Raw genomic sequence first — 23,552 nt, 5'->3', positions numbered from 1 at the left:
CTCCAAAGTTTGTGTCTGATATCTCTTTGCATAGAGACAAATTGGACCGTCCCTGCCATGAAAGATCCCTCAGTCTAGCAAGGGACGCATTTAGGAAACATGACAGGACAGTGTGATCAGGGCAACAATAGGAGTGAGCACTGGGTGGCCAGGGAGTGTGGAGAAGGATGCTGCCTCCTCTCAGGAGCAGTAAACCAAGGAAGGCTTCTTGGGGGAGGCAACATTCGGTGGCAGTGCCATTCCCTGAGATGATAGACCACATAAGGAGAGGAGGGGGCAGGCTGAGCAGGATGTGAGGGAAGGTGGGAAATGACAAGTTCGATTTTGGACCGAGATGAAATGTATGCCCCATCTTCAGATATTAGAGAGATTCTGCCTGAAGTAAAGGTTTTCAAATCTTCTGAGGAAAGTAGCTGTTCAAAGACCACCCACCCACCCTTCTCCAACAGCTTCAGCTCCACAACTGTCTAGTCTGAGCAGCACAGCGTGGAGGTGACAGGCAGGCTGAATATCAATTAAAAGCAAACCCACAATTTATTGAAAACAGGTACCTTTCAGTAGCTCTGATTAGAATAAATCTGCTTACAGATAGCATTACTCAAACAATATGTACAAAAGTCTCAGGAAAGAGAGAATAAAACAACTTGGAAAGAACACGACTTGAACAGGACTGGATTACTAGAATGGTTATGTAGCAGAATACAACAGAATACAACAAAGAGCCACACACGGAACACGGCGCTCTCAAGCTTGGGGTGGGAACTCAGCTCCCACATTCTTGGACCACGTGCCATGGTTCTTTGGGGCACAGGTGCTGGCTGGAATGCAGCGAGCTTGTTGCCCACATAACAGCCCGCGCCAGGGCAGAGGCCCCTAGGTGAGCTACACCCGCTCCCGTGGTGGACCTAAGAGAGAAGCGCTCTCTGCGAAGTCTACAAACCTGAAGGGACCACTGGACCACGGAGAGCTTAGAGCCCCTCTGCGGCCAGTCATGTAAAAACCCCAGGCTAGTCTAAGCCCTGGATTCCTTTATCCAGATTCCCACTAACTGGAGAGGTAGAGGAGCAAGACAGGGAAACTGCCTCCAAACCAATTTTTGGTCTTTGTTAAACAGGGAAAATAAAAAATACTATTCCACAAGTCAGCCTGAAACAAAACTACTGGTCATGGCGGGTGGAAGAGTCCAGGGCCCCGTCAGTACCCAGCACAGGAGGAAGGAAGGGCTGGGCGAGGGAGGGGGGAGGTGTCCTGCAGGGGTCACTGCTGTGACAGGTCCTGGCCCCATGTGCAGAGTCCCTCCCAGCTTCCTGGCGCCGCCCTCTCATGGAGCTCACCTCTCTGAGCCTAAAGTTCCCAGCCTCAAGCAAACAGAGCGGAAACACCAGCTGCAGAGGACTCTCTGATGAGGGTGAGCAGGCAGTCTTCCAGAGGACGCGAGGCTCCTCCACGCGGCCCCCACCGGAGCTAGGGTAGGGCAAAGAGGACGTGGAGTTCTAGGAGGCAGGGGGGCAGCTCCGAGAGCAGGAAGGAGAATCCAGCCGGGAGGATGGCAGGAAGTTTGGGCTGCAGGGACGCAGAGGCAGTGTCTTTGTCACCTGGGTTGGGAGGTGTCAGTAGCAAAGTTGTATCTAACTGAGCAAGAACAGTGTCTCCCTGCTTCCTGAATTCTCCAAGAGGAACACTTGTGCTCTGGAACTTCACACTCAAACAATAAGCCCAAAGAGAACAGGTCCCTTGAGGGTCCCAGAAGTGCCCAGTGAAGATCTGTCCTGTCAATTTTGGCTTCTTGGAATGGCAGCCTCATTTGTGAGTCCGAATGCTGCTGCAGATTTGAGCAAGACGGCTCTGAAAGAAAAAGGAGAGAGGTCATTTACAGGAGACGGTGCCAGGCACACTGGCCCAGGGAGCCACTCAGTCTGCTCAGGTAGCACTGGATTTGGGGTCAGGCAGGTCTGAGTGAATCTCAGCCCTCTGTTCTCTATTTGTAACACAAACCAATTAACCTTTCTGAATCTCCACTTCTCACCTGAACAAAGGTGCAAAATAACATCTCAAATGAGCCAGTGAAGGTAGAATTTGAAAACAGTATGCTGTCAGTCCAGTTAATGATGGGTGTCAGCAGGTTTGTGGCTGTGTGTGTGTGATCTCTGCACTGGTCCTGCATTCTGTAGGACAAGTCTGGGAAAGCAGCTCCACCCTTGCCCCCTTCCTGGGATGTACCTTTCACCTCCCCCGCCCCCCTGCAGAGGATGCCACAGCTGTCAAATTTGCACCAAGCGCTCCTGTCCGCCACCGGAGACCATGCCGACGGGACCAGCGAGCCCTGTCTGACCAAAGCCAAGCCGCTTCAACACTTCTTAAGAATTTGAATGAGGACAGTCCACGTTGAACAACAGAGCCAGAGTGGCAAGTGTAGCTACCTAAAGCCACACGCAGAACCAAATTAAGGGAGAGAGAAGCAAGAGCCTTGTGGAGAAGGTTACCTGCTGAGAGGGGGGTGAGGGGCAGGAGAAGTCCCTGCTTGGGCCCTAGAGACGAGCTCTGAGGGAGCGGGCGCACCAGCGCAGGGCCTCACAAACCCGCAGCGCTGGCGGTCCCCCCACTCAGAGGGCCTGGCTGGTCAGCACTTTCTCTGATTCTGTGGGATTCCTTGTAACAAGCCCCTTGCCCTGTTCCTAAACTTCTGTGAAGAAGTTTCAGTTCCTGGGGGTCAATGGCGCCCTAACATACAGGCACTGACTGCCTGAATGAGGCAGAACTTAGGCAGAATTTTGATCCTGTTGTGGAACTTCTATGGCAGGCACTCCGGGATGGATCAAAACACAACATCAGTTTAGGGACAGAACTGCTGCCAGGCAAGCAGGTTAACAGTCAAAATCCCTTGGCGGAAAGAAGACCACACAGTTGTAAATGTAAAGCACTAGCCCAGACCCAAAAGGCAATCCTAAGAACAGCTAAACCCAGAAGGTGACTGGAGGCATCCTAGTGCGGAGATGAACACAAGACTTACGGAGAGCTTCTTAATGTTTCCCAGCGCCTCTGGATCCAGCTGCGCGATATCAATCCTCTGCAAGTCACTGGCCAATAACCGCATGCTCTGTGTGGAGGGGAAAGGGTTAAACTGGCACGTGTCCCAGGGCAGGAATCTCCACCCAGCAGCCCAGTGTGTCCTGGGGGTCCACCTGATGTCCTGCCCTTGTGGTGGGGGGTGACCAAGCAGACAAGAGGGGGATTAGCCCTAAGGAGACAGTGACTTAGAATTGAGCCAGTGGCTGGATCTGCCAGACATCAGCTTAGAAATGCCCTGCAGACCTCATCTGAGATAAACCATCCCTCCCCCACAAGAGGTGAGGTCAGCAACTTGCTCTGCTCAGCCTGCTTCAGACCCCCTCGAAGGTATACAAGATGGAAGACACAGCTCACACTCCCCTTTCTAGGCTAAACACACACCTCATAGTGCCTTCCTCTGCCCTGCCTTTAGTATCTCCATTACTGCACTCATCTCATGATGTTATGGTTAATTGGGAGCCTATCTTGACTGCTGAACTGCTTCTCAAAGGCAGGAATGTCTTCTATACTTCTTAAAACTGCTACCAGACAGGTGGGCAAATGTGCATGATGAACAAATGGAACCCAGAGCTGGGCAAGGATCTTCCCAGTCTGGAGCTCTAACCTGGGAGGGGAAACTGGGTTCTGAGTCCTACAGAACTGTGGAGATCAGGATCCATGCAACCAGAAGGACTCTGGGTTCTGGAGGAGAAGTGGGTGATGGACAAGAAAGAAAAATGCTGAGTAAGCAGCACACTGTGGCCTGACTTCCCTCTGGAACACTTACCTCTCCGCCTCCCACCGGCACGGTGAGGAAAATCTCTTTGCTGTCGGCAAGAGGGCTGCCATTCAGGGAAATATTGTAAATCCGCTCTCTGGCTGCTGGAGTACGTAGGCCTGGGGTCTTGAAGACCCTAGAAAGTGGGAAAATCTCTGTAAGGATGGCTTGGCAGATTGAATGACACCAGGCGCTATGAGCCCTTCCAAACCCCATCTGGCCTCAAGCAGCAATTTTCAAATCACATTTCTAAGAAGGCGAGTTCTAAATTTAGGGTTAAAAAGCAGTAATGACTACACACAGCTGGAGAGAGGAGGTTGTAATTATCAAACATACATCTAGTGAAGTCAGTTCTTATCCATGTAAATTTTAGGTCCAAAGCTCCATATGGATGCCAGTCATCCATCCATCCATCCATCCATCCATCCATCCACAAGGCCAGAAATAAACTGTGGTTAATGTATGTCCAAGAGCGGATAAGTGCTTCCATCAAGAGGAATTTGCCAGGGTCAAAGGAGGATGATTCAGAGATTACATCATTATATTAATTCCCAAACTGACTTTCTCAAGACCTTTAAAATGTTGCCATCTGTTTTCCCCTAAATGTCCTTTGCTATATGCTCATGGGGAAAAACAAACAGTTAAGGGAGAGTGAGAATTAGAAGTAGAAGGTAAGTCTTTCTCACTCTCCCCACCCCAGATAAGCACTCTCAGCTCCTTATGCATCCTTCTAGACACTTCTGTCAAAAGGGACCATCCAGGACACGCTGTTCTGCCACCTGTTCGGAGATGCTCCTGCTCATGAAGCTCTTTCCCATCAGCACATGCAGATCCACCTACTTTTTAATGGCCATCAGCACTTCCTGTCTAGGTGACTAGCCCTATGGAAGGGATTAATTTACAATACAAGAACATCCTTGTTTATATTAGTCTCCCAAAAGGTGGTGTTAGTTTTCACTCCTATCAAGGGTATGGGAGAGTATCTGCCCATTAAAAAAGAGCTTGATCAGAATCAGAAAAGACCAAAATAGTTATTATCAGCCTCCTATCATCAGAGACAGGCTGGTCTCCTCCCTCATCAGATGAAAAAATCATTTTGTCACTGAAAACAGGTAACCTCCCACTCAGGGGAGAGGCGAACACTGGGAGGCGCAGGTGGCTCCCCTCCTCTGAGAGGGCCTCCTAGTATTTTCTTAAACACCCTTCTTTTGGATGGATGTCGAATGTTGGGCTCCCATCAAAATCCAAGTGAAGTGCTGCTCGCAGTACTCACCTTGAGTCAAACCTGGGTGTCAGGCCCGGAGTTGGTTTCACCATAGACAACTCCAGTCGGCCCACAGCTGGCGTAACAGTGGTACAATGGCTTGACCTACAGGTGAGAAACAGCTATCAGAGGTGAGCCAACTCTCAGGTCCAGTGACAGCAGCTGCAGAGGCAGGTACCGCTTGGAGAGCTCGGACCTGGAGGGACTGTCCTGGGCACCTAACACACATCAACTTGTGCAGCCCTTCCAGCTGCCCTGTGAGAAGCACCACTATCATCCTCATGTCCAGATGCAGAAACCCAGGCAGACTGAGTTAAGTAATTTGCCCCAGATTACACAGCCAATGAGGGCAGAGCCAGAACTCTGAACCCAGGCAGTCAGCCTCCAGAATCTGACTTCTCAATCAAGCTAACAGAACACGAGGGAAGAGACAGCCCCTCAGCAACCTACAGGCCTGTGGCTGGAGCTCTCGTCCTCTGGCCAGGCAGCTACCACAGCCCGGGGAGAAATGGGAGGGGCTCACTCCTTCCCATGCACGCCCCAGTGACTACTTTCCTGAGCTGGCTGAGATGCAGATCCCCTCCCCAACTTCCAGCATAAGCAAGCCAAGTCCATGGCGATTCATGACTTAGCAGGACCAGGAGGATCCTTTCAAGAAACTAACTACATGGAGGTGATAGCCACTTTGTGCCCGACCATGCGGTAGCTCTGTATGTGGACTGTCGGTCAACTGACTAGGCAGTGCTTACTGTGTTTCTGACTCAATCCCCCTGTTTGCATTAAAAAAAAAAAAAAAAGTTGGGGAGGACAGAGAATGTGGGCAGGAAGAACTGGAGGTGGTGTTGGGTAAGCTCATGTCTACAGGCTCCTTCAGCTTGGATCCTCAAGGATCCAACGATGTTAAGCTCTGCTTAAATACGAGTCACAAAAGCCCTTTCATCGCCTGTTTCTACCATGATGAACGTGGCTCTCCAATAAAACCAAAAACATATCTAAATTTGGAAAACCTGTTACCTTTTATTTTTGCTTTTTCCTTGTATGGACTGGGTTCTCTTCTTGGATGGAGGACACCTTTTAACCTGAAGTCACAATCAAATGAAACTGAGGTTACAAAAACCCCTGCAAGGAAAGGTAAGGCAGAGGGGTACCAGCTCTGGGAAAGAAATCTAATACTGAACATCAGAAGGTCTATCTCAGAGAATCCCGTGACTTAAATAATTCAGAACATAACTGAGCAATTGAGAATTTATACTGGCTGAGACTTCAAAATAGAGGATTTCGACCAAGATTAAAAACTTTGACCAAGATTAAAAGTAACACTCTTTTGAACTGAGTGCAGCCTGGTTGGTCCCCCCACCCTGCCCCACCCCCTCATAAAGTGCTGCCGTGAAGGTCACTAAGGGCATTGGGGTGCCCAGTCCAAGGAACCCTCAGCAAGTCCTCACCCTTGCTGAGTCCTCGGAGCTGCCTGCCAAGAATCACTCCTTACCTTCGGACAGTCCTCCCTTGTCTTCCAAGATCAACCCGCCTCCCCCACTTCCCTGGCTGGCCCTCTGCAGTCTGCCTCTCGAGCTGCTCTTTCTCCCTTCCCTCCCAGTGTCCATTCTCAGCCTCCCCCTCCACACTCTCCCTGCACAACCTTGACTCCCACACTGGTACAACCACCTAAAGATCTGGGAGTCGGTGTCTCTCAATCTCTTGCTTCTCCCCGAGCGCCAGGCTGAGACTTCTGTCTGGGCTGGACACCCTGGGGAAGTAGTAAACACTCAGCATATCAAATGACTGACACATGAACTGCTCCCCTTTGCCCTAACCCTCCTGTACCCCCACATCCCATCAGATGGCAGTTGCCTGAGCTAGAAGCTACTCAGTTGCCTCTGGTCCCTCCTTTCCTCCAGCAATCTTGCCCACTCTTCCTTGTAAACTTATTCCGAAGCCATTCCTTTTCTTTCTATACAGTTAGTGTCTCAGTTCAAGAATTCAAGCAGCCTCACAACTGGTTTCCTTGTCTCTAGCTTTTCCCCCTCCTGTTTATCCTGAATACCGTTCTGAAATACCAATCTGGTCATGTCACTTACCATGACCTACTTCATGAAATTGCAACTTCCAAGCTGGGTGCACAAGGCTATTCATTATCTGGCCCCTGCTCTCCCCAGATTACCCTCATAGCTTATGTCCCAGCCATACTGAACTGCTTCCTGTTCCTTAAACGGGCACGTTCATACCTCTTCCTGGAATGCCCTTCCCTTTCTTCTCCAGCTGGTGAAATCTCTCTCACTGTGTCCTACGGGGGGTTGGTAGGATTTAATCGCTTCCTTTTCTACATTCCCTGCACTTTGTACACGCTTCTGTTACTGCTTTTGCTGTCAGCCATTTAAGTGGGATCTTCTCTACTAAACTGTGAGTTCGTGGGGCAGGGGGCAGGGGAGAGCACACAACAACACTGTGTTTTAAGTGTTTCCTCTTCTCCTGACAGCCTCCAGCCCTGAAGCTGAGTGCCTACTTACTCGTGCAGTTTGAGGATTCTTATTTTTACTTTCTTCCTCCTCTTCTTCCATTATCATGTCATCCACTTGCATTACCTTTCGTGCTATAAGAAAGTTTTAACAGAGTGATTTTCTCATGAGAACAAACTTGTATGCATTCAACATTTCTTATAGGAAATAAAACTTAGGCAATCTTAGGCTCTAATCAAGAAATAGATGTAATATAAAGCTGACCTCAAAAAAGAGGGTTTAGACAAAGGAAACTAACAAGAGTGGTTAAGAAGCCCCGTGTAATGCCTTGTATGGGCAGCCCAGTATTCTGGTTAAGAGCACAGACCCTGGAGTCAGACGGCCTTGAGCCTGAGGCCTGGCACTGCCACTCACTAGGTCACATGGCTTTCGTGGTGATGCCTCACTTTACCTCATTTATAAAAGGGAAGAGTCACTTTATAGGGATATTATGAGACCTAGAATGTATGCTCCATAAAAACAGGGTCTTTGTTATTTATTCCTGTATCCCCAAACCTAGAATTGTGCTTACAAGTGTTTATTAAGTATTTATAGGATGGATGAATGTTAAGTCCTTTGGATGGTACTTGAACACACATTATAATAAGTATTACTACTTATTACAACTGTCATCTTAGGAGGAAGAGGAATTTGAGGGATGTTTAAGATGGATAATTCCAGAGGAGATAATACCAATTTTTAATATTTAAGGGGTTGTCATAGAGAAGACAGCTCTATGGGACCCCAAAGGGCAGGACCATATTAATATGGAGAAAGCACAAGGAACTTTTGATTCAAAATTAGAACAAATGTTCTAACCACCACAGTGATAAAAGGTGGAGTGTCTCATTGCAAAATATGTACAACCATGGGCTAGAAAATCCCAAGCAGGGATTCAACAGAGAAATTCCATAGAGAAATTTAACTGTGAGAGGAGAGATTAGACTAAATGACTTTTAAGCTTTTTTTCCCCCTAAACTGACACAAGTAAGAATATAAGTGTGTGTGTGTATATATATATATTATATATATTTTTTTTTTGATAGCTTACAATGTAACTGAAGTCCAGTGGTCAAGACAGCACAAAACCCATTTCTATTGTTGTTTGGCATGGGTCCTAGTGTGTTCAGGTCCCATTGGCGAAATCAGAACCCCCACCCCAGCCTGCGTCCACCAAGTCAGAAAAAAAAACTGGAAATCAGAAAGCAAGCTGGAATAAGACCTGGATGGTGTTTCTGGCCCTGCCTGGTGGAGAAGGTGCCTGGTGGGCCAGCCCTGGAATTGAGGCCTCGGGTCAGGTCCATTCTCACAAAAGTTGGAATGCATTGAGCTACCAGAGCTTGATGACAGCGACATCAGGTCCATAAGAGAGCCCATCCTGGCCTGAGCCTACGCTCACTAATTACAGCCTGGCTTCCCCAAAACTTTCCTTGTAGGACAGTGTTTCTCAGAGTGTGGGGCGTGTACGTGGGAGAATTTTACATGGATGGATCACTGAACTGAGTAACATGGAACTATGTGCTGAGAAAGCTGGTCCTTTCACAGCTGTCTCAGGGAGAGTCTCAGCTGGTCCTACCACGTCTTGTAACACCTCTCTAAAGCTTGCTCATCTCTCTAACTCAGGGAAGCAGGCAGGCAACAATGTTTGGTTTCCAGCAGTTTCCCATCCCCCAGTTTCACTTTAGCTCACACACTGGTCTGCAGAGTTTCATTAGTTATCAGTCCCGCATACAATTAACTGAATACAGAGGCCAAAATAAAATTTCTGGATTTACAAGACTGAGGAGCAGACACTAGAAGGAAGAGTCTCCTCCAATGAGGCCTCCCTAAGCAGCTGGCCAACAACCCTGGCCTCAGCTCTCTCAGTTCAACAAGTGGTTTTGAAAAGTACTCACTTCTAGCAGATTTCAGGGGTGTCTGAATAGCTTCTGCTGTTAGTTTGTTTATTTCTGTGATATCCAGGTCAGCCTGTGACAAACACAGCCACAAAACATTAGTTATATGCCATCAAATACAAGGAACAATATTTTAAGATTAAAAACAATTCTTTGATACATATAAAAGATTATTACATGTTCGTTGTAACACAATATAATGAACTCTCATAAGCCTACCAGTCAACCCAAGGCCTAAAACATTGCCAATAACGTGCCTCTAGCTATGTTTTTTTCCCTGTTCTTATTTCTTTTCTCTCCCCATAAGGTAACCAGTCTCCTAACTCTGTCATTCTCCAGAGATAACCACTACCATTCCATTTTCTTAAAACAAGGTTGAGTATATGTGTGTGTGTATGTATTTCTCCAAAAATGTTTATGTGCTTAGACAGTATTTAACTTGATTTTGTTCTTGACCATTCTTTGTGGTTGCAGTTAATTTGTTTTCACTGCTATATAAAGTCTCACTCTGTGACTCTATCACAATGGATTTGCCCAATCTCCTGTTTACAGTCTTTTGCTATTACAAACGCTACTACTTTAGCGAGAGGAGGGTGTAGCTCAGTGGTAGAGTGCATGCTTAGCATGCACCAGGTCCTAGGTTCAGTCCCCAGTACTACCTCGAAAAATAAATAAATAAACCTAATTACTACCCCCCCCAAAAAGAAACAATGCTGTACTTGATTTAATATAAGATGGAACAGACACTGGCTACCAAACATCTGGCCAGTGTGTCTGAGGAACTGCATATTTTATTTTATTAATTTAAATAGCTACATGTGGCTGGTGGCTATTGTAACAGGCAGTACAGATCTACCAACTCTTTATTCTGCCTCCCCATCCTACAGCCTTCAGTCCTGGTACTCATACTGGGAGGAAGGAGGCGCGATGGGATGGGGAATCCAGAGAGTCCCAAGCAAGAGGAGAGCTTCTACAGTATGAAAGGATAAAGCAACAGGCCCTTTGTTATGTAGCAGGCCAGATCACCTGTCATGACCTAGAGACTTAAAGGAACCTGGACTTTGTACTTTCCCTGAAGAAGTCAGGGCAAATTGCTGCAAGAAACCTGCCAAAAGCAGAACTGCCTCCCTTTTTAGGGCTCAAAACTATTTGTCCTTCCTGTACTCAATATTTGACAACTGTAATTTTTTCATTTGACATAGATGATGTCCCCCATGGAACATCTTCCACAGTTTGCACCCACTGATTAAATTTTGTGGCCAGACTGAACTTAAAAACTAATCCACAGTTTAAAAATAGGACAAGTCACTTACTGTTGCTGCCTCTTCCAGGGCCCGCTTGTTTCCTCCGAGGGCTTTGAAAAGAATATTTTGTTTAGTTACTATCAGATTTTAATAATAAACCAATCTTCCCTAATACAATCAGTTATCACTCTAAAACTGGACCAGATTACGCCCTTGGCTCAACATTCAAGAAATTTTACAATCTACTCAAATCTTTCTCCAACCTCGACCCATTCCTCTCATGCCCTCTTCTAGGTTCCACCACACCAAAGTTCCTGTTATTTCCAAAGTGTGTCACTGTCTCTCATGACTCAGTGCCCTGGTACTTATTTCCTCTGCACAAAATACTCCTCTGCACCCAATGCATTTCTAATTAATCCTTCAAAACTCAGCTCGAACCCCAAACTCTGCTTATTTTTCTCTCACACAGATTGCTGCAATGTGCTGAACGGGTTGCTCACTCTCATCACACCCAACAAATGATTCAAAGCTGTTGAAGTGCCCACCCAGACATTGAACTGAATTGCTTGGTGACAGAGATAATATCCATAGCTTCTGGCCAAAATATGTCATACAGCAGGTATGTAGTAAATGTGTGTTGAATGATGAGATATTTGTAAGATTTAAACGTAGAATAAAAACTTAGGTTAGATCCTCCTGCTGGAAATACTAATAGTATCCTGTATAACAGTTAAGAACTCAGGCTCTGGAACCAGAATGCCTGGGTTCAAGTAGATTCTGACACTAATGAACTTATGAGACCTTGATAATCTTGTCATCTATAAAACAGGAATAATATTAATAATTAACACGGTTCTTATGATAAAATTAGTTAATATATGTAAAACACTTGGTACAACGCTTGTCTGGCAGAGGAAGCACTATATAAACGTGCTTACTGACCACTACTCTATTCTCTTTCGTAGTACTTATAGTTTTAATTATACAATCACGTCCAAATACTTCACATGATCCTTCTCTACTAAATTCTAAGTTCCTGGGGCAAGGACAATGTCTGTTTTATTTCCCAGTGCATCTTTAGCACCTAGCATTGTGATTAACATAGGTTCAATGAACATTTGCAGAAATGCACAAATAAATTAATAAGTAAAAGGGAAAGTCAAAAGGGTCATTAAATGTCTACTATGTGAGTAGAACATGCATTTTCTATTCAGGAAGGAGACTACACACTGAGTAATTAGCAATAAGGCAAATAGTCACAGAAAAGGTAACGCAGCAGAAAGGACAGTCTCTTGCATTTCCTTGGACATTTATCAAAGGAGTGGGGAAAAGGCTGGGATTTTCCTCTTGCCAGGAAGATTCCTGAGTCCTTGCACTTTGCAATTTCATTTGTCCATTTTTAAATTGGCAATTCCCATAAGCTGCAGAAAGAGCTTCTTGAGGTTATCCTTCTGTCTGAGCTCTGGTAATAAACCAAGTTATTCATTCATTCTTTTTTTTTAACGGTTGGATAAAAAAATTAAAGAAAAAAAGTACTTCCTGACACAAGAAATCAATGTGAAATTCACATTTCAGTGTGCACATAAGTAAATTTTTTTTGGAATACAGCCACGCCCATTTATTACAGCTGTTTTAGAACTGTACACAGCAAAGCTGAGTAGTTGCAACAGAGAACCCTCTGGCCCACAAAGCCTACAATATTTACTATCTGGTCCTTTAGAGAAAACAGTTGCCTACTGCAGAGGCGGATAAAGGTAAGAGCTATGGAAAAAAATAAAGCAGGGAGGTGAGACAGAGAGCGGAGGTAAGGGGGAGGGCTACAATTTCCTATAGCGACCATGGAGAACCAACTAAGAAGATGAAGGCTGTCATGGTAACCACAGAGGGGCTCCGGGCCCAGGCCTGGGGAAGCTCTAGCAGCTCTTACCAAAGTAGTCGAGCCAGTTCATCTCGCGCAGCGCCTTGGGGAGTCGCAGGATCTCGATGTTGTACAGGTTATCCATCTCCTTGAGGAGGTTCTGCCTGTCTGACTGAATTTGCTTGGATCGTATTTGCACTGAGAGAGGGCAGAGCGGACAGGACACAGGTCACCCGGCAGCAAATGGGGCCTAGAATCCGTGCTGCCTGAGCCCCAACTCGCCGCCAGCACTCAGTGATTGTCCCAGATGCCCGCGACGAGGCGGGCTCCGCCCCTTACCTTCACGATCGAAGTCCTTAAGAAAGGAGGCGAGCTTTCGGCTCCGTAGCGAGTTGGTCTTGGCTCCCCGACTGCCGCCCTTCCTAGCCGGAGCCATGGCGCTTCGATGAAGGCTGCGGGGAGCGGGGTGCCGAGCCACCAGACGTCAGTGGCAGAGATGGGGAGGGATAAGGGTCCGCGAAGGGGCGGGAGAGGGCGGAGGGCACCCAAGGGGGTTTAGAGGGGGACCCCTGCCCTTCAGGGCCTGGGCTTAAAGGATTCGCGAGGCACCCACCTGTGTGTCCCGAAACAGGGGCTGAGAAACACCAGGCGGCTTCAGGGGAGAGGGAGCGGCTCTGGGACTAACCGGACGTGCGACCGCCTCCACCAAATTCAAACTGCCACAGGCTGACCAGTGAGAAGCCGCCGTCTTAGGAGAGTCCCACGATAACCAATCACAGGGAAGCTCCGCGATCCGGCCGCCAGTCCTCACGTAGACTACAGCACCCAGAAGGCATTGCGGTTTGACGACATATTTTCGCGACTTAGTAGCAACGTTGGGGCATGCGCAGATAGGTGGCGGGGGGCATGTTGGCGGCTCTGGAAGGGCCTGAAGCATTGATTGCTTTAGCTTTAAGTTTTCCCTCTGGTTTAGGGAAAGTGACCCGCAGCCTCAAGGAGAGAAGAGAAGATTCTAGCTTCGGAAGCACGGGTCGGCCTGGGGAAGCTGCAGTTTAAAACAGGAGACCGCTCTAGCCCGGACGAACCTCCGAGGGATACTTAGGAAACCCTTCCCGAGGTGGGAAGCAGGGGCCCTGCCTTCCAGAAGCCCTTCTAAAGGTAAGACAACGCCTCGCGCTAGGAACTCCTGTCGGGAGGGATAGACGGCCCTACCCGGAGAAACCCTGGTTTAGCTGCACCTCACCTGAGAACAGAAATAACTCCCACCCTTGACCCGGTACTTCCCCTGCCTACTTGGGACCCTAATGCTGGATTTTTGTTTTTTCTTTCTGGTTTTGTTTTGTTTTCCTAACAGAAGATGACTCAAGACGGGCCCTTGTTTGCTGTGCAGGAGGCCCTGAGGAAGTGCTTTCCCGTGGTGGAGGAGCAGCAGGGCCTGTGGCAGAGCACTCTTAGGGATTGCCCACCCCTCCTGACCTCCCTCAGCAACTTGGCAGAGCAGCTGCAGGCAGCACAGAATCTGCGATTTGAGGATGTGCCGTCACTGCGGGCTTTCCCAGACTTAAAGGAGCGGCTGAAACGCAAGCAGCTGGCGGCTGGTGACATTGTCCTGGACAAGTTATGGGAGAGGCTGTAAGAGGCTCAGTGACGCTCGTTCTTGGTGGAAAGATTCTTTTTTTTCTTTTTAGTATAGATAGATTTATTTGGAGAGACACGTACTCCGTAGAGTGCAAGCTGTTTCAGAAGGCAAGAGAAAGGCCACGAGGTGTGGGGGTTGGGTGCTCAGGTTAAATTAAAATTAGATACACACTCCATAGACAGAGGTAGGCCATATTTCTCAGAAGGGAGAGTTCTTGGAGGAAAGATTTTTTTAAACGGTGTTTAGTAAGCTCGGATCAGTCAGAAGGGTGTTTTTCTCCTTACTTGAGAGTATGGTACTTGGGAGTCTGAGCCATAACTCCTTTCCACTTATTGCAATGGGACCTCTGTCAAAAAGCCATTTTCTGGCATTTCCCTTGTTAGGCCAGGCATGGCAGTCGTGGACTTGGTAAAAGTTACCAAAGCAGAATGGAAGAGCAATGGAGAAAACTTATTAACCCTCGTTTACAGTTTTTCTTTCATAAAAAGCAGCATGAAGCTATAGGTGCCAGAGCTAAGGGTTTTACACATATTATCTCATAAAATATTTTCAACACCTCTGTGACTTAACCTCACTTAATCCCATTCTTCAGGTGAGGAAACTAAGGCTCAAGCAGATTGCCTATGGTCACACAGTTAATAAATAGGAAAGCTGGGATTCTAACGCAAATGTGTCTGACACCAAGGCCAGAGCTCTTAACCACCACTTTGTTCCGCTGTACATTGGTGTCTTTGTGCCAGGAGCAGCACCTCTCTGGGGTCTTATCATGCCTACTGTTAGGCTCTCTAGCTTAGAGTTATAGGTATTTGAGGATAGAAAAGAGACAGGGCATATATAGTCTCTCCTTGACCAGGATAAAAGAAGGTCCTAGTGTATAGAGTCTGTTTCATAGACTAATAGAAAACTGTCAAAGATGAGGGCCTTCTTTGTATTCATTTGTACAAAAAACACTCATTAAACATCTATGGGATGCCAAGCACGGGTGCTGGGAATACTACAGTGAACCAGACTTAGTTCCTTAGTTGAGTAGAAGAGATTGTCAATTAAATTATGTCATGGAATGTTCTAAGATAGTGAACTTTTGTTGCAGTTGATTAGCCACTTGTGTGTGGGTATTGGGCTGTCATTTTCAGTCTGTTTTTAAATTGTGAGTCACAGTCATTTTTGAAAGGTGCAATTCTATGCTTGGGAATGCCTTGCCCTTTGGGACATTGTAGCCTTCATCTTGGTGGCTGGGCCCCTTCGAGTTACCAGTGGAATAATAACAATTTCCCATAGCCAGGCACTTCCCTAAGCACTTAATATGCATTACTGCATTTAATCATCACAAAGTCCTGTTCATTCATTCATTCATTCATTCATCAGACAAGTGTTTGTTGTCCTGTGCCAGTCTCGATGTTCCAGGTACTCAGGATGCACAGTGAATAAAATTTAGAGACCATTTTTATCTGTGATTGAGGATGAGTAACTTCTGTAAAATCCACAGTAGTCTTTGTGCATCAAGAGCCCAAACTTTACCCATTCAAGAATTCACTTAGATGAGGCGAAGTGGCATGTGAAGAGTACTGTTCTGATGCATCAGTTGCCTCTTGCTAATTCCCTTTCACGTACATGGCAAGGGACTGTGTGAGCATCTTCTCTTCTTGTATGGCTTTATGGCAGCCCCAGAAATGCCGCTTGGTCTTTACTTTCTTTGGCAGCTGGGCTCATCACACAGCTTTGAGAGCCATTTATTTCAGCCTTCCCCTCTTTAAGTCAGTTCTTAATTCTTGAGCCACCCCTACCTCCAAGGCACCACCACCAATATCCCTAGAGCAGTGGGTCTCATTTGGAAGCAGTTTTCTCCATTGGGACGTCTGGCCACTTCTGTAGACATTACTGATTGTCACTACTTGGGAGAAGGGTGGGGACATGTCATCAAGTGGGTAGAGACCAGGGATGCTGCTGGACATCTTACAACCCAGAAGGCAGCCCTCCACCACAGAGAATCTGGTCCAAAATGTCCATAGTGCTGAGGGTGAGGGACCCCGCCTTAGGTCTTTCTCATGATATTGCCTAAATCCGACTCTTTACTGCAGAGACGCCCTCCTCAAGGTGCGTGATGTGGTCAGCAGCCACGTGGAACGCGTGCTTCAGATCTACGAGCAGCATGCAGACGCCCTCGGCGTGGACGCTGTCCTGCAGGCTTCAGCCACGAGCCCCTCCGTGGCTGAAATGTTGGAGTGGTTGCAAGATATCGAGAGACATTATCGAAATTCGTATCCTTTGCAAACATTTCAGGTCGTCCCAGAGCTATTCCAGGAAGTCTTTTTAATTTCAGTTTTCACAAAATATATAGTATGGGTCATTTCTCTTTGGTTCCTGAACTTGGATTCTTCCTGCATTCCTTTGTACAGTCATTCCTCAACTCATTTATTGAGTAGCTGCTATTTGCCAGGCATTGTTCTAGGTGCTAGGAGATGGGCGTTAGAAAAAGGAAGATGTATAGAATATCAGGTGATGATTAATGCCATGCAGGAAAACAAAGCGTGGAGTGGGGAAAGTAAGAGGTGAAGGGTGCGCTTGTGATTTTAAATAGGGTGGGCAGGGCAGGCCTTGGTGAGAAAGTGGTATTTGAGAAAAGACCTGAAAAGGGTGAGGGAGAGAACCGTGTGTTTATTTGAGGGAAGATTGTCCCAGGCAGAAGAAACACCAAGGGCAAAGGCCCTGATGTGAGAGTGAGCCCTGTATGTTCAGGAAATAGCAGGGCGGGGAGTGGGGTGTCTAACAGGAGATGCGGTCAGACAGACGGGGCTAGACCTGGTAGGGCCTCTGAGGTCTTTGAAAGGATTTTAGCTTTTACTCTGAGTGAGATGGAAAGCTATAGGAGGTTCCGAGTAGAGGAGTAACCTGGACAGACCTGTTTTCCGTAGAATCGCCCAGCTGTGTTCTGAGGGAAGATTTGCGTGGATGCAGAAAGGCCCGTTAGTTGGAGTCCTCTCACCTTCTTCTATGTTTCTTGCCTGATACCCACATCCTTCCTCTGGCTGAGGTTTCTGCCTTCGTTTGAATCACTCCCAAACCCAGCCTTTACTCTTGCCCCTCTTCTTGATTTTCCGTTTACTGCAGGTGCCGCCAACTGGAACCTCACAGAATTGCAAGCGCAGATGGAGAACTGAACTCTGTCCAACCCTTGCCTTCAGCTCCCTTTTCCTTCACTTGTAGAGTCAACCCCGTTTAATCACTTAGCCTGGAAATTGAAGCAGCAGCTTCCCCATTTCCCACTCTGTTTTCTTTTTAAATTGCAACAGTGGCAGCAGCAGCAGTGGTGGCAACAGCAGTGTTGGCAGTGGGAGCAGTTGCTGTGGCCAGCATCACTGGGCGCTTGTCACATGCAGGTGGGTGCTTGTCACGTGCCAGGTGCTGTTCTGAGAACGTTTGCAAGGTCATCTGTCATGTCCTTCCATTCTGTCTCCCTGATGCTTCTTGAATTTTCCTTCTCTGTCCCCACTGCTTCGCCCATGGTTTCTTACCTCTCACTTGGATCCTTTATCACATGTTTTTCGGTCTCTGGCTTCTTTCCCTCTAAGCCACCCCTAGTTAGTGGCCACACTCCAGAGATCTCTTCAGGAAGTGTCGTTCTGATCCTGTTGCTTGTACAGGAGTTTTCAGTAGCTTCTGTTGCTCCAAGGGTGAAAAGTGCAGGACCCCACCTTGGTCTTTGTGTTCCTGTCCCAGCTGCCCTCCCAGCTGCCTTTCCTATTACTCCACGTCATTCCATGCCAGTCACGCTGGAAGATGTACTGTCCCTGAATCCCTGAATCCATTCATGCTTCCCCACTTCTGGGCCTTGGCTTCAGCTCGTCCTACCAGCTGGAATCTCTGCTGTCCTCTAAAGGGGATGAATTCATCCTCAGCTTCACTGAGCTTTATCTTTCCTGTCATTTAGAATCTTGCTTTTCAGTTTCTGGGTTTTTCCTCACTACGGTGAGATCCCAGATGGCAGTGGCAGTGTTTCCGCCCTTTACCCCGCAGCCTGGGGCCACGTGTGTAAAGAGGGGCTCAGTAAAGATCTGTAGCGCAGGCGAGTCCTGCCCACCCGGTGAGTGTAGTGCGAGCTGCTCTTTCATGTTTCTAGCTCCCCAGAGCTCTCTCCAGAGTGTTTTCCACCTTCAGTGTATTTCACTTTCTTTTTGAAGACCTTCCTTAACTCCCAGGAAGGTACCTGAAGAGGAAGTACCTCCTGTCCTCGATCGAGTGGGGAGACTTGGGAAACATCCGAGCTTTGCCCACAGCCTGGGACCGAATTTCAGAAGACGAACACCCAGACCTTGTACGAGGTACTGGTTTGTACTCAGTCCTTCGTGTCTCCTCCCCTCCTTTCTTTCTGTGCCTCGCCTCTCTGGAAGCGGATAGAGACGCCCTCACAGTGCCTCTGTATCTTCTGTAACTCTGATGGTTCGTGCTTTCTGGTGAGGTGGTGTGCCACGTGTTTTTTCTCTTCATGTTCCAGATATCCTATTGAATGTTTCCTTCTTCCTGGAAGAGTGAAGAAGCTGTGTGTTTCTCTGGAGACCAGGGGACACAGTTGAAGACCGACATTGCTGTACTCTGGTATTTCTAAAGATGTGTTAGCATCGCAACCTGACTCACTGGAAGTATCAGTGCCTCGAGCCGGAGGACGCGCTTTTGGGAGGATTGTGCTAGATGTTTCTGATGTTGGGGCTTCTTCATACAGCTCATGGCTGAGGGTGCATGGTCTCCCCTTGCCCTTTCCTAAGGCTCAGGGGAGTGTACAGAGGCAAAGAGGCTGCAGGAAAGGTGGTGCGGTAGAACTCTGAGGGCAGAAGCAACAGCCACAGAAGGGTAAGGAAGGAAAGGACAGGGTGGGGGTGGAGAGTGGCCCTGCCCTCGGCACCATCCAGAGCTCTGCGCCTCTTTGACACCAGGTCCTGGTTTCGTGTATTTGTGTTGACACCTGACTGTTTGACAAAAGAGAAAGTGGCTTTGATGATTCAAGGAAGTAGAGGTGATGTTGATGGAAAACAGTAATTGTCCTCCAACTGAAACGTTCCTTATCAAGACAATTCCAGTTTCCAGAGCCTGCCACCAGGGGGAGGTGGTGCTGCATGAATTACTCTGAATGCTTTGTCTTTGGAGGGGTTCCCCTATTGCTCTTGCTACCTAGGAGTAAGTAACTACGGATAGTGGGACTCCTAAAATAACAGGGGTTCTTTTTATTTTAACCAAAGCTAGCAACTGACTTGCCACAGTCCTCTGATCTGGTAGTAGCTGCATGGGCCAGAGAAGGAACACCAGCCCAGAGTCGCATGATCAGGGTTGTGTTTCTGAGGCCCAGTGCCTTTACGTGTGAGGTGGTCATGCACAGGCCAGACCTGCCAACTTCCTAGACCGATGTAAAAATATGGATCATTGGATGTGAAGGGGCTTAAAAGAATATAGATATTTTCAAAATGAAAATGACTTATTTTTATTACAAAAATGATATGTGCTTTTTAAGAAAATTGTAGAAAACATTTAAAATGTAGAAAAGTATAAAACAAGGTCCACCAGAGATATTTTGATATGTATCTTTTCAACGTCCATATTCACAATTTTTTTAACAAAAAAATAAGGTATCATTGTCTATTATTTAAGTTGTCTTTTTTAAAAAAACCCTTAATATAGTTGGCCAGTTTTTCATATTTGTGAATATAGCTCAATGCCATTATGTACCATTTTATATATTATATACCATTATATGCATGTATTATGTCTTATATTTTACATGTATTTTCCCAAAACTTCATGTTTTTCTACCTTAAGGATAATACATTCTGACTGTGAAAAATTGAACTATTACAGAAAGTGAAAATGCACATTATCCACCTACTGGATAGCTGTTTTTAATAATGTGTATATTCTTCCAGGAATTTTTTTTTATCAATTCTATCACATACATAAGAGTTGTAAATAGAACTTAACTTAAGACATTTGGGGATGGGGAGGAAAATAGCTCAGTGGTAGAGTGCATGCTTAGCATGGACTAAAAAAAAGTAAGAACTTTAAAAAAAGACATTTCAGTATCAGGTCTTATGATGTGTTCTGGGGAGAGAGGTGGAGTGCCCTAGAAAGCCTTATAGTCCAACCAGTGTTTCTCAAACTTGAATGTGCATATAAATCACTGGTATCTTGTTAAAATTTAGATTCTGATTCTGTAGGTCTGGGGTGTGGCCCTGGACTCTGCATTTCTGATGAGGTCCCAGCTGATGGTGATGATCCAAGGACCAGACTTTAAGTTGAACAGATGTAATACAATAATAGAAGTATTTGAAATAACAGAATTCCGTGGGAGTATAGAGGTGACAACTGCTTGTGGGACTACTTCATGGTGACATTGACATGTGAGTCAGGCCTCAAGACTGATTTTTCTTGGACTCCGGGAGGAGTGCAGGGCGCTGAATGCACAGAGACAGTCTAAGCAAAGGCAGTGTTCGGCAAGGAATGGAAAGCTTGTACCCCTAGAACTGGGACAGACTGAGTAGTAATAGTTCAGTCTAGCAGGTCGCCAGAGCTCATAGGCGGACAGAAGTGTGGCAGGAATTGGGTCTGTGCGGGTGGACTGGAATGAATTTGTGAAGAGCCCTGAATGCCTGGCTCAGGAGTATGTATTTTGTTCTGTAAATGGGAGTTGCTTGTTGGTGTGTGCATCTGTGTGAGTATGATAAAGAGCTTTTTAAACTTCCCTCATTGAAACAAGTAATCATACTGTAAATTGATTTAAGTGTGTTTATGGTGCTAAGTAATAACTATGTATTATTGAAGTATAATTGTTCCTTCTTAGCTTCTCTTCTATTAAATTGCTATCCTTCTAATTGTTCTGTTTAAATTTAAAATTAGTTTGGTTTATTTTTTGAAGAAGTGGTACATTCACACTATACCAGATTCAAAGGGCACAAGTGTATATTCAGTGAAAAGTTCACCCCTACCATGTTACTCAGTTCCCCTCCTTGGAGGCAGCTAGTGTTAAATGTTTCCAGTGTGTCCTTCTAAAAATGTTCTTTGCCTGTATAAGTCCTGGGGTGGGTGTCCTCTGTGATAGCCCCAGTGATGCCAGCGATCCACACCCTTGTATACTCCCCTGCCCTTCAGGGTGGGCTGGCCTTACTGAGTTTCTTCTAATGAGGAGAAGATGGTAGAAGTGGTTAAACTAGGCTGTGGAAAAAGACTGTGGCTTCTGTCTTGAGTGCTGTCGCTCACTCTCTTGGGGGAATTCAGCTTCAAGGCTGTGAGGCAGCCCTGTGGAGAGCTCATGTGACAGACAGATGCCAGCCAGCAACCACAAGTGAGGTTGGAAGCAGACCCTCTCCCCGAGCTGAGCCTTCAGATGAGACCACAGCCCCAGCTAACTGCTTAGCTGGGACCTCATAGGGACCTAAGCCAAAAACAACCAGTTCAGCTGTTCCTGGATTTCCGACCCAAGGAAACTGGTAATAATCGTTTGTTCTAAGTCATTAAGTTTTGGGGTAATTTGTTCTACAGTAATAGATGAAAAATACAAGCAAGTATGTTTTTGTATTTTCTCCATAACTTTACACAGATAGTAGCATGCTACAGACCCAGTTTTGTACCTCTTTTTTCCCACTTTATCTTAGAGACCATTCTGTGTGAATACATAGAGCTTCAATTTTTTCTAAAACAGTTGCATAGTTTTCTGTTGTGTGGGTAACTGTTTATTTAACCAGCCCTTTACTGATGGCCATTTGGGTTCTTTCTAAAGTGAGTATCTGTTAGGTTTCAGCAACCCTCCCTTGAACTCCCACCCCTGCTCATTATGCTTTTCCTCCCCTGGAATTTTCAATTAGCTAATCCCACCCCACCCACTCACCCCCAATAAAAGAATTCTCTTGGTAGTTTTACTGGAATTGTACTAAGTTTATAAACTAATTTAGGGAGAATCGTGGTGGGACTATGTCTAGCTCTCTTCCTTTAAGCATTGCCACTGGCCTGTGGATTGAGATATCAAATGTGAGTCATTTTCTCTGTTTCCTTCAGTTGGGGAAATAGACCCTTGGTAGTCAGAACCTTCTTCCCTGTTAGGGAGACAATCTGTTGGGAGAAATGAATTTATGCTTCTTTCCTGTCTCTACCCTATCTGCATTTAGAATTGACCTCAAGATTCTTCTCTCAGGTAGGGTAGGGGGTTTTCAAAGCCTGTGGGATCCTAGGCTCTGAAGAGAAGGACTTGTCCCTGCCCAGGGAGGGTCCAGGCTGTATGGTCTGTCTGACTGTAGTCAGGATGATGGGAGCTGGGTACCATCACCAACCTTTTTGAGCACTGGGTTATTTGTAATTCCTTCTCCCTGTGAGAAGGTAGGGAGAGTGCACATCTGGAGGAGCAGATTCAGGGATGAGGGGAAGGAGCTAGTGTGTTGATAACCAGCTCTGGGGAAACCCTGCAGAATTGCTAGTGACCCACACCTGGGTCCAAATCTCAGGTCAGTCTCTTACTAGCCAGGTGATTTTGGGCAAGTTGTTTCTTCTGAGTTTCAGTTTCTTTGTTCAATGAGATGATGATATCAATCCTTACAGAGTTGTAAGGCTCAAGTGGGAGGAAGTATGTGAGGGTTTTTGGTAAATTTATGAACATTTAAGGGCCTGAAATTCACTTAAGGTTTATTAGTCACCTTCCAAGTGTGTAGCTCTGGGCTACGCTCTTCAACATCTTCCTCAGCCCTTCACAAGCAATGAAACAAAAATGCTCTGAGAAACATGGTGATTTTCTCAGTGCCCATAGCTGGTAAGTGACATTGCCTGGATTCGTCCCAGGGTTTTCCAGGTTCTGGTATAAAGGGTCTTTCTTTTATATCACCATTTCCTCTCTGCCACAGAGGCAAAAGCATCCCTAATACCTCCTCAGCTGTGGCAAGAGTTGGTTTCCTTAATACCCAGCCACGTGTGGGACCTGAGTCCTCCAAACACAGCACTGAGTACAGCGCTGCCCCATCTGGCTTGGCAGGGGCACCCAAGGCTCAGGGCGCTGCAACCTTGCCAGTTACCCTCCCTTCGGATCCCATAGCCAGGAGGGCTGGAGTGAGTCCTGAGGCTGTCTGCCAGAGTCTTACACTTTTGCTGTTTATGCCAGGGGCTGGAAGGAGAAAGCCAGTCCTTCCAGGCACTCTCCCTCCTCCCCAGCATTCCTGGAAGGCACCTTCTTGGTTTCTATCGAGTGCAAAGGAGAGTCATTTTTTCTGAGACTGGTACCTGGTCCAGCACATGAGGGCTCCAGCCCCAGAGACTCTGATCCAGTACATGCGGGCAGGGGCGAGGTAGCTGTATCCTTATCAGGTAC

At 46.7% G+C, this 23,552-nt stretch overlaps 2 protein-coding genes across 3 annotated transcripts; one reads left to right on the top strand and one right to left on the bottom strand.

Moving 5' to 3' along the window:
* Positions 1-519: 519 nt before the first annotated feature.
* CDCA8 (cell division cycle associated 8) lies at positions 520-13,322 on the bottom strand. The gene is made up of 11 exons (XM_006186338.3): positions 13,196-13,322; positions 12,922-13,034; positions 12,652-12,780; positions 10,794-10,834; positions 9,481-9,553; positions 7,598-7,680; positions 6,105-6,169; positions 5,100-5,195; positions 3,836-3,962; positions 3,011-3,097; positions 520-1,845 (listed from the first exon to the last, which is right to left on the bottom strand). Exons 2-11 carry the CDS (start codon positions 13,016-13,018, stop codon positions 1,801-1,803), a joined length of 843 nt encoding a protein of 280 aa, XP_006186400.1. The 5' UTR covers positions 13,019-13,034; positions 13,196-13,322; the 3' UTR covers positions 520-1,800.
* A 129-nt stretch (positions 13,323-13,451) lies between these two features.
* C13H1orf109 (chromosome 13 C1orf109 homolog) lies at positions 13,452-21,096 on the top strand. Of its 2 annotated transcripts, XM_006186337.3 has the most exons (5): positions 13,452-13,740; positions 13,937-14,214; positions 16,300-16,479; positions 18,422-18,540; positions 18,714-21,096. In XM_006186337.3, the coding sequence occupies exons 2-5, from the start codon at positions 13,940-13,942 to the stop codon at positions 18,749-18,751; spliced, it is 612 nt and encodes a 203-aa protein (XP_006186399.1). In that variant the 5' UTR covers positions 13,452-13,740; positions 13,937-13,939; the 3' UTR covers positions 18,752-21,096. The 2 variants fall into 2 exon arrangements, with proteins under 2 accessions (XP_006186399.1, XP_032351891.1); XM_032496000.1 differs by lacking the exon at positions 13,452-13,740 and having other exon boundaries at positions 18,418-18,540.
* Positions 21,097-23,552: the final 2,456 nt, after the last annotated feature.

This window comes from Camelus ferus, chromosome 13, assembly GCF_009834535.1.
Source record: "Camelus ferus isolate YT-003-E chromosome 13, BCGSAC_Cfer_1.0, whole genome shotgun sequence".
In the NCBI taxonomy this organism is placed as follows: domain Eukaryota; kingdom Metazoa; phylum Chordata; class Mammalia; order Artiodactyla; family Camelidae; genus Camelus; species Camelus ferus.
Note: the sequence above shows the minus strand (reverse complement) of the source record. Positions and strands in the feature narration are given on the sequence as shown.